Genomic DNA, 13,692 nt, shown 5'->3' with positions numbered 1-13,692 from the left:
TGGACACCCAGGACTTTCAGCAGGTGCCTTGACCTCTGAACTCCAGACTCTGACCACATGAACTTCCACAGAGGAGAGAATACACAGATGCCATTTTAAATGTGGTGGGGAAAAAATGACGAATCTCTCTCTCTCTCTTAGTGTAAACAACTTGATTTTGTCAAACCTTTCTTCCCTCCTCTCCCCTCTTGTTGTGACAACAAATTAGTAACACACTTTCACTTTCTTCTTCATTCAGTCGCCCTCTTTTCCATCCCTCCCTCGCTCACCCCTTCATCCCACTTATCCATTGTTCCTGTGACAGTACTGTATACCATAGTTGTGAATATGAAGTAACAGTATGTTACGGTATGTAACATAACCTAAGAGTTGTCCAACCACCTTGTCATGCAGTATGCATAGTAGAAAGTATTCTAGTCCTTCCAGACAAGAAGCGCCTGCAAGATGACTAGGTTAGACATTATATCCCCAATTGAGATACAAATCTATCTTGACCGGTATAAATTCTAGCAAAACATCGTCAAGTGGAAACCCCCAAACCCTTAATACAACACCCTGCATGATTTGAGAATATACGCTAGCAACATTTCACCTTTTGGCCTGAACATTTAAAATGTGTCTAGGTTAACGTTCACTCTTCTTAGTGGGCCCTGAGTTGATCGTAACACTGCATTAATATGAATTCATATAGCAGACGCTCCTGGATTGACTCATCACACACACACGCGCGCACACGGACACACACACGAACCCACGAACACATACATGCACACACACACCCACACACACCCACACACGAACCCACACACACACACAGACACACGAACACATACACACGAACACATACACACGAACACACACACACACACACACACACACACACACACACACACACACACACACACACACACACACACACACACACACACACACACACACACACACACACAGACACACCATTGATGCAATACAACATAATCACACACAGTTGAACACAGTCCAAAACAGTGGTTCCCCTGGGGGTACTTGGCCTATCCACAGGGGGGTACTGTTTTCATGAGTCTTACTGGTAAAATGCACATGAGGATGTCCTTCAGGGGTACTCCGAGCAGAGCAAAATGTACTGTGGTACAGTAACCAAAAAAGGTTGAGAGCCTCTGGTCCAAAAAAGTACCAAAAATCTAATGACTACCTTACTCCACAGACACTGCTGGCTAAGAGGCTAACTCAGCTATGAAAGCCAGAGTGGTCATAGTGAGATGTTTGAGCCAAAAAGTCCGTCTCTCTCACTCTCCCAACCCGAGAGGAAATCTTTAGGTGATGGATCAGTAAACCTTGGGAGGGAGTAAACAAGGAGGGGTGAAGTCATGGAAAATGGTGTGTGTGTGTGCGTGCGTGCATGCGTGTTCATTATTGGCAGAGAGGTGGCGAACAGCTGGGCCAACAGCTTAGAGGTAGATTTGAGCAAGTTCCACAAGTTCCAAATAGGAACAAGAAAAAAACAAAACGAATAGAACCAAAACAAATTTTTAAAAGGCTGTCGTTTAGGTAAACAGAACAATCTCTTTGGAGATGTACTGAGTGTCCCTGCTTTGGTCTACACAGAAGACAATCGTGTAGATAATAAGGTTGATAATGGTCCTGTAGAGGAACACAATCCTTAGACCAGGCCTTGCCCTGTAATAATAGACAGCCGAGGTGTAAGAGGAGGGAGAGAGCTGTTATTGTATTATTGTCGTAACACTGTCATACTTTAGGCAATCTTGATCATTTACTTTGTACATATATGGGTCAACCTTAACTGCCTGACATGCGTTGATGTCCGTGGAAGACGAGGTGACAATTTGACTTCGGTGGAAGTTGGGATTCGCCCTGCACAATATACCATGAGCATCTACACAACGCATCCTGTTAAGTGTTGCTTTGCCCAGACCAGTTGGGTCTGGGCCCATATCCACAAAGGGTCTCAGGAATGCTGATCTAGCACCAGTTTTTCCTTTTAGATCACAATGAATAGGATTATATGGACAGATCCTAGAGTAGCACTCCAGGTGTAGGACGTACTGTCTAGTTTCTGTCGAAGTGGGTTGGTTCCATACAGAAGGACGTGGGCCTCAGAGTGAACCGTCTGCAGTTCTTCCAGTGAGGCTTTCCGCCCCCGTATACACTGCAGAGAAGGGGGGGGGGGGAGAAAGAAAGAAAGTTGGTCAATTTTATTTGTATTTTATTTATATTTCTTTCACCTTTACTTAACCAGGTAGGCCTGTTGAGAACAAGTTCTCATTTACAACTGCGACCTGGCCAAGATAAAGCAAAGCAGTGCGACACAAACAACACATGGGATAAACAAACGTACAGTCAATATCACAATAGAAAAATCTATATACAGTGTGTGCAAATGTAGTAAGATTAGGGAGGTAAGGCAATAGATAGGCCATAGTGGCGAAATAATTACAATTTAGCAATTAAACACTGGAGTGATAGATGTGCAGAAGATGAATGTGCAAGTAGAGATAGTGGGGTGCAAAGGAGCAAAAAAATAAATAACAATATGGGGATGAGGTAGTTGGGTGGGCTATTTACAGATGGGCTGTGTACAGGTGCAATGATCGGTAAACTGCTCTGACAGCTGATGCTTAAAGTTAGTGAGGGAGATATAAGACTCCGGCTTCAGTGATTTATGCAATTCGTTCCAGTCATTGGCAGCAGCAAACTGGAAGGAAAGGCAGCCAAAAGAGGAGTTGGCTTTGGGGATGAACAGTGAAATATACCTGCTGGAGCGCGTGCTATGGGTGGGTGCTGCTATGGTGACCAGTGAGCTGAGATAAGGCTGGGCTTTACCTAGCAAAGACTTATAGATGACCTGGAGCCAGTGGGTTTGGTGACGAATATGAAGAGAGGGCCAGCCAACAAGAGCATACAGGTCACAGTGGTGGGTAGTATATGGGGCTTTGGTGACAAAACAGATGGCACTGTGATAGACTACATCCAGTTTGCTGAGTAGCGTTGGAGGCTATTTTGTCAATTTCATGCTGCCAAACATACCCTCGTAAAACTGACTATCCTACCGATCCTTGACTTTGGCAGGATAGTCAGTTTTACGAGGGTATGTTTGGCAGCATGAGTGAAGGATGCTTTGTTGCAAAATAGGAGCCGATTCCAGATTTAAGTTTGGATTGGAGATACTTGTGAGTCTGGAAGGAGAGTTTACAGTCTAACCAGACACCTAGGTATTTGTAGTTGTCCACAAATCCTAAGCCAGAACTGCGCAGAGTAGTGATGCTGGGTGGGCAGGTGCGTGCAGCAATCGGTTGAAGAGCATGCATTTAGATTTACTTGCATTTAAGAGCAGTTGGAGTCCACGGAAGGAGTATTATATGACATTGAAGCTCGTCTGGAGGTTTATTAACACAGTGTCCAAAGAAGGGCCAGAAATATACAGTATGGTGTCGTCTGCGTAGAGGTGGATCAGAGAATCACCAGCAGCAAGAGCGACATCATTGATGTATACAGAGAAAAGAGTCAGCCCGAGAATTGAACCCTGTGGTACCCCCATAGAGACTGCCAGAGGTCCGTAAAACAGGCCCTCCGATTTGACACACTGAACTCTATCTGAGAAGTAGTTGGCGAACCGTGCAGTCATTTGAGAAACCAAGGCTGTTGAGTCTGCCGATAAGAATGCGGTGATGGACAGAGCCGAAAGCCTTGGCCAGGTTGATGAAGACGGTTGCACAGTATTGTCTTTTATCGATGGTGGTTATGATGTTGTTTAGGACCTTGAGCATGGCTGAGGTGCACTCATGACCAGGTCGGAAACCAAATTGCACAGCGGAGAAGGTACGGTGGGATTCGAAATGGTCAGTGATTTGTTTGTTAACTTGGCTTTCGAAGACTTTAGAAAGGCAGGGTAAGATAGATAAAGAAAGGTCTGTAACAGTTTGGGTCTAGAGTGTGATTTCCAATCTTTAGCGATCTCAGACAATACGAAAGAGAGGTTGAACAGGCTAATAATAGGGGTTGCAACAATAGCGGCGGATAATTTTAGAAAGAAAGGGTCCAGATTGTCTAGCCCGGCTGATTTGTAGAGGTCCAGATTTTGCAGCTCTTTCAGAACGTAAGCTGTCTGGATTTGTGTGAAGGAGAAATGGGGAGGCTTGGGCAAGTTGCTGTGGGGTTGCAGAGCTGTTGACCGGGGTAGGGGTAGCCAGGTGGAAAGCATGGCCAGCCACAGAAAAATGATTATGGAAATTCTCGATTGTCGTGGATTTATCGGTGGTGACAGTGTTTCCAAGCCTCAGTGCAGTGGGCAGCTGGGAGGAGGTGCTCTTATTCTCCATGGACTTTACAGTGTCCCAGTGTGGAGTTTGTGCTACAGGATGCAAATTTCTGTTTGCCTTTTCTTTCCTAACTGCCTGTGTATATTTGTTCCTAACTTCCCTGAAAAGTTACATATCGCGGGGGCTATTCGATGCTAATGCAGTACGGCACAGGATGTTTTTATGCTGGTCAAGTGCAGTCAAGTCTGGAGTGAACCAAGGGCTATATCTGTTCTTAGTTCTACATTTTTTGAACGGGGCATGTTATTTAAGATGGTGAGGAAAGAACTTTTAAAAGAATAACCAGGCATCCTCTACTGAGGGAACAAGGTCAATATCCTTCCAGGATACCCAGGCCAGGTCGATTAGAAAGGTCTGTTTGCTGAAGTGTTTTAGGGAGCGTTTGACAGTGATGAGGGGTGGTCGTTTGACTGAGGACCCATTACGGACGCAGGCAATGAGGCAGTGATCGCTGAGATCCTGGTTGAAGACAGCAGAGGTGTATTTAGAGGGCAGGTTGGTCAGGATGATATCTATGAGGGTGCCCGTGTTTACGGATTTAGGTTTGTACCTGGTAGGTTCCTTGATAATTTGTGTGAGATTGAGGGCATCTAGTTTGTATTGTAGGATGGCCGGGGTGTTAAGCATATCCCAATTTAGGTCACTTAACAGTACGAAGATAAAGATAAATGGGGGGCAATTAATTCACATATGGTGTCCAGGGCACAGCTGGGGGCTGAAGGTGGTCTATAACAAGCGGCAAAGGTGAGAGACTTGTTTCTGGAAAGGTGGATTTTTAAAAGTAGAAGCTCAAACTGTTTGGGCACAGACCTGGATAGCATGACAGAACTCTGCAGGCCATCTCTGCAGTAGATTGCAACTCCACCCCCTTTGGCAGTTCTATCTTGGCGGAAAATGTTGTAGTTGGGGATGGAAATTTCAGAATTTTTGGTGGCCTAAGCCAGGATTCAGACACGCCTAGAACATCAGGGTTGGCGGAGTGTGCAAAAGCAGTGAAAAAAACAAACTTAGGGAGGAGGCTTCTGATATTAACATGCATGAAACCAAGGCTTTTACGGTTACAGAAGTCAACAAATGATAGCGCCTGGGGAACAGGAGTGGAACTGGGGGCTACAGGGCCTGGTAACACTTACTATGACACCAGAATCTGTAATTGTGTACCCATTTGTTATAATGTACTGCTATTTTACTAATCCCCAAGGGCCACCTGAGCTTTTTGATGGACAAGAGGGACGGAAAGGATGGAGGGATGGAAGGATGAAAAGGAGAGAGTGAAGGAGGGACGGGGAAGATGGGGGGGGCAGCAGGGTAACACCTGCAGCCAGGAATCTCCAATTAGTAACAGTGGTGGTCGTAAATGAGGTCTGAAAGGGGTTAGTGTGAGAGAGAGAGAGAGAGAGAGAGAGAGAGAGAGAGAGAGAGAGAGACAGGAGAGGAAGTCTGGGGATGGAATTTGTTTGCTTGTTTACTTGTTGATGTTCTTTCTGTTTGTGCCATTCGGGAAAGACAGACAGGCAGCTGTGCAACCAAGCGTAGCGATGGCGCAATGAGCGAGTGAGACGCGGGAGAGATCAGACACAGGAGACCCGCACACTCTAGGAGCTCAGATGCAATAACTGAATAGCCTCATAACCGGCGTTTCGACAGACACGCTGTCTTCATCAGGGTATAATGACAAACACTGCGGGTCACCAGTTTATATCGTGTCAAAGGACACGCGCAGGTGTCTGTAATCATGGCCGGGTGTGGGTTGAAATCACTGGTTCATTTACAGATATAAATAGAACGTATAAAAAAACATGAATGGATAGCATTACGGTCATAGATACAATTTGGCTTCCATAGGCCTACAAACACTTTCAATGAATAGCAAAATCACAAGAATGGCTTCAGATCATAGTCTACGTTGAGACCGAAGGGGAGCAAGGGTCTTTAAATGAAAGATAAAGACACACACACACACACACACACACACACACACATGCAACGCACACAGCGATGCAGGAAAGATTATCCCCATTTAGGAACCATTAGACTGTTTTTAGACCTCTCGGATGAAGAGAAAATAATGTCTATTACTGAGAAAATGTGTGTGTGTGCGTCTGTGTGTGTGGTAATTGTGTGTGTGCATGCATGAGTGCGTGTATGTGGATTGTCACAGAACAGGTGCAGGGCATGATAAGACCCACTATAAGCTTTTTATCTCTGCCAGCGCTTCAAAACAACCTAATACTTCAAAACAAGGCCCTAAGCTAAACAATGATCTAAGGTCAGTTTAGATTTTTCTTCTGCCACATGGTTAAGGTTTGGCAAGGGTTAGCTGATCCTAGATCTGTGCTTATGGACAACTTGCTGTGGGGTGTTTTGTCAATGGGGAGGTTGTGCAGCATGGTTTAACACTGCCCCCTCCTGGTCAGAAATGGTGCCTTAGAACACTCTGAAAGTGGTATAATGGGTCCATCGCTGTAGTCTAGGTTAGATGGGAAAAGGAAGCCACGTTCGACTATTGATATAGGACGGTCAGAACAAGCTTCCTCAGTTAGTCTGACAGAATTTATACTCTAAATTGGATTTCTCCCCTTAAGTCTCTGCACTAATCTGAAAAGACTGTATGGGTGAAAACACAGAGCAGGCCTCAATATAACCTCTGCTTGTAGGTCAGTGCTTAAAAATGAGTGAAACAATGTGTCAGTATAGATGATTGATACACATCCAAGAGATGAGCTTTGGTGATGGTCTCCGTACCTCACACTGGCCCCTCAGTCCTGTCTCTTGGAGTCGAGACCAGATGCTCTGGATGCGTCCAGCGTGCTCTGGGTGTGTGTTGGTGTTGCCACACATACACTGGTGCTTCTGCATCAATGTGTCATACACCAGTCCTGGAGGGTGATGGGAACACACACACAGAGTTAGGAAAAACTAGGGAGACATAACCGTGTCCGAATACCCGTATGTACATGCCTTCTAAATATTAGGCATTTTGTGAAAATGTGAAATGTGAAAAATGTGAAAAATCTGGAAATGTGGTATGCTTTAAATGCCAGGATGTCATACTAATTTTGGCATTTGATTTTAGTAGACTCTCGTGTGCTTGACAACGGCTGATTAATCAGATAAATTGACGTGCTGTGCCAAAATGTACGGACGGCGGCAGTCAACGCAATCGCGCATTAGACGACACACTCTCAGTATGGATGAGCCTAGTGTGTTGACATTTGATGCTTACTGCGTTCGTTTGTACTGAACAGTATGTTCTAAATAGTATGTAGTACGATTAGTATTTAGTACACAGTATGTCGTTTTGGTAAGTAGTAGGCAAGCCAGATTTTGCACACGGCCATAGATTCTCAGTGCACTCCCCTCCCTTTCTCTTTCTCTCTCTCAAACACATGCACGCACGCACACACACACACAGACACACACAGACAGACAGATACAGACACCCACACCCTGCACTGCATGGCTGATCAGTATGCTGGACACTGGGGCTCTCAGAGTGGTTTAGAGGGGAACGAGTCAAGGACTTGATTCTTTTTTCAGGGAGAGAGGACACATTAATCTAAGAGAACAGGCAGCTAAGCCCTTGCAGACTGAAGGTTAGAGAGAGAGAGAGCGATAGAGTGATTTGAGCGTGTGTGTGATTGTGTGCATGAGTGCGCACGTGTGTTAGTGTGTGTGGGTCAAGGGTGCTTGCCGGTGGTGAAGCGAGGCTTGGTGGGTGGTTCCTGCTGCACCACGATTGGGGGGAAGCAAGCCGAGGCAGGAGATGATTGGGCCCTGGAGAGGGGGCGGTGCGCTGGGAAGGTGATTGACAGGCCGGCTGCCTCCATCGAAGCCTGGTAGTTCCTCAACTGGTGGATTCTCTGCTGCTCCAACAACACATCCTGCTGCTCACAGAGAGAGAGACAGAGAGAAACAAAAAGAGAGCGAGACAGAGAGAAACAGAAAGAGAGAGAGACCGAGAGAGACAGAAAGAGAGAGAGAAAGAGAGACAGACAGAGAGGCAGAGAGAGAGAAAGAGAGATATTACACACACGTAAGTGCTCTCTCTCTCTCTCTCTCTCACACACACACACACACACACACCAAATGCAGCTATCGTGTGCATCTGTTGAACTGCTGCAAGATATCTTAGTAGCCAGAAGATGGCGCTTGATGCGTCTCCATTATCACAGCCAGACAGACATGAATCAGACGTGTGAGTTGATTCAGGAGCATAAAGATACAGAGACAAATGCTTTGTAAGTATGCAGGTATTCAAATGATCTCATTGATAGTCACCCCAATTCTTATTAAAGACTACTGGTGGGGCTGGCTATAGGTGATTGACGTTAAGGAGCTATTGGGATTCAGATTCGCAAACTGTACTGCCACTAAGTGAATTGCCACTACTGTAACTAACAGACCAGGATTCGATTGGGCATCGCTCCTGTTCTAACACTGCATTTCCCAGGGGCCCCCAGTGCTCTACTTCCTACCAGGGGATGTAGGGTTTGTGGGCGTCATGGCAACAGGGAGGACAGTTGATTGGATTTGGACTGACTGCATGGGCTGTATGTTAGACAGGGAGGACATGGTCTTGTGTGTGTGTGTGTGTGTGTGTGTGTGTGTCGGTGACAATGTGTGTGTCGATGTGTGTGTGTGTGATCCTAGGGAAACTCAGATTCAGCTGTAGAGAGGAGGCGTGAGGCTGCCCTCAGCCATTCAGACAAAAACCTGCACGCCATTTCACTTTGAGAGTAGGAGTATAGTGTGTGTGTGTGTCCATACAGCCAGAGTAAGCCATGTGTGGGTGTCTGTTTTTCGTGAACTGACTAAAAACCCAAATAGCCTACATTCTGTTCATTATCACCAAAGCATGACAAGTGTGTAGTCTCCCTTCTCTGTCTGTCTGTCTGTCTGTCTGTCTGTCTGTCTGTCTGTCTGTCTGTCTGTCTGTCTGTCTGTCTGTCTGTCTGTCTGTCTGTCTGTCTGTCTGTCTGTCTGTCTGTCTGTCTGTCTGTCTCCGTTCCCTCCGTCCGGAATCTCCAGCTCTTGTCCATTGGTGATGTTAACCACAAGCTGTAACAGCAACAATTAGGCTGCGAGTTTGTGTGTTTGTGTGTCTGCATTTATGCGTGCATGCCTGAATATGTGTGTGTGTGTGCACTTGTGCATGTGCACGCATGAATATGTCTATGTTTGATTGTGTGTGTGCGTTTCTGTGTCCCCTCCTCTTCCTGCTCTCTGTCCCGTACCTGTCGGAAGAGCAGCTCCTGGTCAACTATCCTGTCTCTGTGGTCCCTCTCCTCTTCCTCGGGGTCCGGGGGCTCCTGCTTGACTGTCACTCCACACATGAGGCCTCCGTCCTGGGGACATAGGGCTTGGTGCTCCCTTAGCTCCTCTTCTGTCTCCTCCGGGTGACTCTCGTGCTGCCGGCCCGGCCCCGGCTCGCTGGGCTTGGCCATCATCTGAATAGGGGGGGGGTTAAATATTAGAAGACACAGCACTGGGTATGAAAAAGTTACACATACCTGTTCATAATAATAGTAATAATATATATTTTTTTACCCAGAGCAATAGTCATGCGTGCATACATTTGTTGTATGGCTGGCCCCAGCAACCCTTGGCATTGCAATCGCCATGCTCCACTAACTGACCCACACAGGACAGCAAAACGATAAGTAATGATAACTGTTGCAATACATATGTTGGGAAACCTCTTATCGCCTCTTATCCTTGCTGCCTATGGCTTAGAGGCAGTATACCATTTTTTAAGGCTGATTGAGCTGCAGCCAGCTTCTTCATGGTCGTGTCGCCGGCGGCAGCTAACGTGGCAATTTCTTTCCCTCCCGTGATTTTATTTAAATTAGGATAGCAGCCTACACAATAAATACAATATTGATAACCATCTAGATGTCACCTTGATACATACATACAGTCCACTACTGGGAAGGGCATGACTAGCAACACTAGGACACAGTGCCCTTCGCTCCCGCTTGCCAAGCACTATAAGGGTGGCAGGTAGCCTAGCAGCGTTGGGCCAATAACCGAAAGGTCGCTAGATTCAAATACCCAAGCTGGCAAGGTGAAAAATCTGTCGATGTGCCCTTGAGCGAGGCACTTAACTCTAACGAAACAACACCTTTCTCTGCACCTATCCGGCCACTTAATTCTTTGTAAATTTGCAAACATTTCTAAAAAACTGTTTTTGCTTTGTGATCAAATTCAAATCAAATGTTATTTGACACATGCGCCGAGTACAACAGGTGTAGTAGACCTTACAGTGAAATGCTTACTTACAAGCCCTTAACCAACAATGCAGTTTTAAGAAAAATACCAACAAAAAAAAGAAATTAAAAAAGAAATAAAAGTAACAAGTAATTAAAGAGCATCAGTAAAATAACAATAGCCAGGCTATATACAGCGGGTACAATGCAAATTGTTTGGGTATCCATTATGGGGTATTAAGTGTAGATTAATGAGGAAAAAAATCTATTGAATCAATTTTAGAATATGGCTGTAACGTAACAAAATGTTGAAAAAGTCAAGTGGTCCGACAACTTTCCGAAGGCACTGTATATTTGTTTTCCTCAATACCCCATAATGGCAAAGCAAAAACAGGTTTTTAGAAATGTTTGCAAAAAACAAAACAAATTCAAACATGAAATATACATTTACATAAGCATTCAGACCCTTTACTAAGTACTTTGCTGAAGCACCTTTGGCAGTGATTACAGCCTTGAGTCTTCTAGGGTATGACACTACAAGCTTGGCACACCTGTATTTGGGGAGTTTCTCCCATTCTTCTTTGAAGATCCTCTCAAGCTCTGTCAGGTTGGATGGGGAGCGTCGCTGCACAGCTATTTTCCGGTCTCTCCAGAGATGTTGGATCGGGTTCAAGTCCAGGCTCTGGCTGGGCCACTCAAGGACATACAGAGACTTATCCCGAAGCCACTCCTGCGTTGTCTTGGCTGTGTGCATAGGGTCGTTGTCCTATTGGAAGGTGAACCTTCGGCCCAGTATGAGGTCCTGAGTGCTGTGGAGCAGGTTTTCATCAAGGATCTCTCTGTACTTTGCTCCATTCATCTTTGCCTCGATCCTGACTCCCAGTCCCTGCCGCTGAAAAACATCCCCACAGCATGATGCTGCCACCACCATGCTTCACCGTAGGGATGGTGCCAGGTTTCCTCCAGACGTGACTCTTGGCATTCAGGCCAAAGAGTTCAATTTTGGTTTCATCAGGCCAGAGAATCTTGTTTCTCATGGTCTGAGAGTCTTTAGGTGCCTTTTGGCAAACTCCAAGCGGGCTGTCATGTGCCTTTTACTGAGGAGTGGCCACTCTAACATAAAAGCTTGATTGGTGGAGTGCAGCGGAGATAGTTGTCCTTTTGGAAGGTTCTCCCATCTCCACAGAGTAACTCTAGAGCTCTGTCGGAGTGACCATCGGGTCTAGGAAGAGTCCTGGTGGTTTCAAACTTCTTCCATTTAAGAATGAAGGAGGCCACTGTGTTCTTGGGGACATTCAATGCTGCAGAAATGTTTTGGTACCCTTCACCAGATCTGTGCCTCGACACAATTCTGTCTCAGAGCTCTACGAACAATTCCTTCGACCTCATGGCCTGGTTTTTGCTCTGACATGCACTGTCAACTTTGGGACCTTATATAGACAGGTGTGTGCCTTCCAATTCATGTCCAATCAATTGAATTTATCACAGGTGGACTCTAATAAAGTTGTAGAAACATCTCAAGGATGATCAATGGAAACAGGATGTGCCTGAGCTCAATTTCGAGCCTCATAGAAAAGGGTCTGAATACTTATGTAAATAGGGTACCTGTTATTTATATTTATTTGCAAAAATGCTAAAAACCTGTTTTCACTTTGTCATTATGGGGTATTGTGTGTAGATTGCTGAGGATTTAAAAAAATGTAATCCATTGTAGAATAAGAACGTAATGTAACAAAATGTGGGGAAAAATCAAGGGGTCTGAATACGTTCCGAAGGCACTAAATATATATATATATATATACAGTGGGGCAAAAAAGTATTTAGTCAGCCACCAATTGTGCAAGTTCTCCCACTTAAAAAGATGAGAGAGGCCTGTAATTTCCATCATAGGTATACTTCAACTATGACAGACAAAATGAGAAAAGAAATCCAGAAAATAACATTGTAGGATTTTTTATGAATTTATTTGCAAATTATGGTGTAGAGTACATAGAGTAGAGTACATAGAGTTCTATGAGATCTTCAGTTTGTTGGCAATTTCTCGCATGGAATGGCCTTCATTTCTCAGAACAAGAATAGACTGACGAGATTCAGAAGACAGTTCTTTGTTTCTGGCCATTTTGAGCCTGTAATCGAACCCACAAATGCTGATGCTCCAGATACTCAACTAGTCTAAAAAGGCCAGTTTTATTGCTTCTTTAATCAGGACAACAGTTTTCAGCTGTGATAACATAATTGCAAAAGGGTTTTCTAATGATCAACTAGCCTTTTAAAATGATAAACTTGGATTAGCTAACACAACGTGCCATTGGAACACAGGAGTGGTGTGATGGTTGCTGATAATGGGCCTCTGTCCGCCTACGTAGATATTCCCCCAAAAATCAGCCGTTTCCAGCTACAATAGTAATTTCCAACATTAACAATGTCTACACTGTATTTCTGATCAATTTGATATTATTTTAATGGACAAAAAAATAGCTTTTCTTTCAAAAACAAGGACATTTCTAAGTGACCCCAAACTTTTGAACAGTAGTGTATATCCATAAAATCAAAAATGGACCTTCCTGCAACAGCCATTAGCCAATATTAGGGGGACAGTAAGCTCCCATATGTGTTAGGTGAAATACCGCAGTTTGCTATCATTGCAGCAAAGTTTGGGACCTGTTGCGATTAGAAAAGAGCAACCAGCGGATTTTGGAGACTAGTGGAGCACAAACACAAAAGTAAATTAAATCTGCTAATTTGTGATTGTTTATTTCACTTGCTTTGACAATGTTAACACTGTTTCCATGCCAATAAAGCCCCATTGAGAGAGGGAGAGCGAGAGAGAGCGAGAGAGTAAGCGAGAGAGAGAGAGAGCGAGAGAGAGAGAGAGAAAGAAAGAGAGAAAAAGAGAGAAAGAAAGAGAGAGAGAGAGGGAAAGAAAGAGAGAGGCGAGAGAGAAAGAGAGAGAGAGGGAAAGAAAGAGAGAGCGAGAGAGAGCGAGAGGGAGAGAGAGAGAGAGTGAGTGAGAGAAAGAGAGAGAGAGAGAGAGAGTGAGTGAGTGAGAGAAAGAGAGCGAGAGAGAGAGAGAGAGAGAGAGAGAGAGAGAGAGAGAGAGAGAGAGAGAATAGTAGAATATCCTCCATAAACAGAAGGATAAAGAG

At 44.9% G+C, this 13,692-nt stretch overlaps 1 protein-coding gene across 4 annotated transcripts in view; it reads right to left on the bottom strand.

Moving 5' to 3' along the window:
* The window catches only part of LOC112235135 (histone deacetylase 4-like), a 162,822-nt gene that overhangs the window by 39,988 nt on the left and 109,142 nt on the right, over positions 1–13,692 (bottom strand). For all 4 annotated transcript variants that reach the window (XM_042315388.1, XM_024403530.2, XM_042315400.1 and 1 more), the window contains exons 11-14: positions 9,575–9,787; positions 8,032–8,224; positions 7,083–7,216; positions 2,065–2,167 (exon numbers count right to left, since the gene is read on the bottom strand). In XM_042315388.1, the coding sequence (XP_042171322.1) occupies positions 2,065–2,167; positions 7,083–7,216; positions 8,032–8,224; positions 9,575–9,787 (643 nt within the window). The remainder of the gene's footprint in view (positions 1–2,064; positions 2,168–7,082; positions 7,217–8,031; positions 8,225–9,574; positions 9,788–13,692) is intronic.

Source organism: Oncorhynchus tshawytscha, linkage group LG03 (assembly GCF_018296145.1).
Source record: "Oncorhynchus tshawytscha isolate Ot180627B linkage group LG03, Otsh_v2.0, whole genome shotgun sequence".
In the NCBI taxonomy this organism is placed as follows: domain Eukaryota; kingdom Metazoa; phylum Chordata; class Actinopteri; order Salmoniformes; family Salmonidae; genus Oncorhynchus; species Oncorhynchus tshawytscha.
The sequence above is the reverse complement of the archived record's forward strand: the minus strand, read 5'-3'. Positions and strand labels throughout refer to the sequence as shown.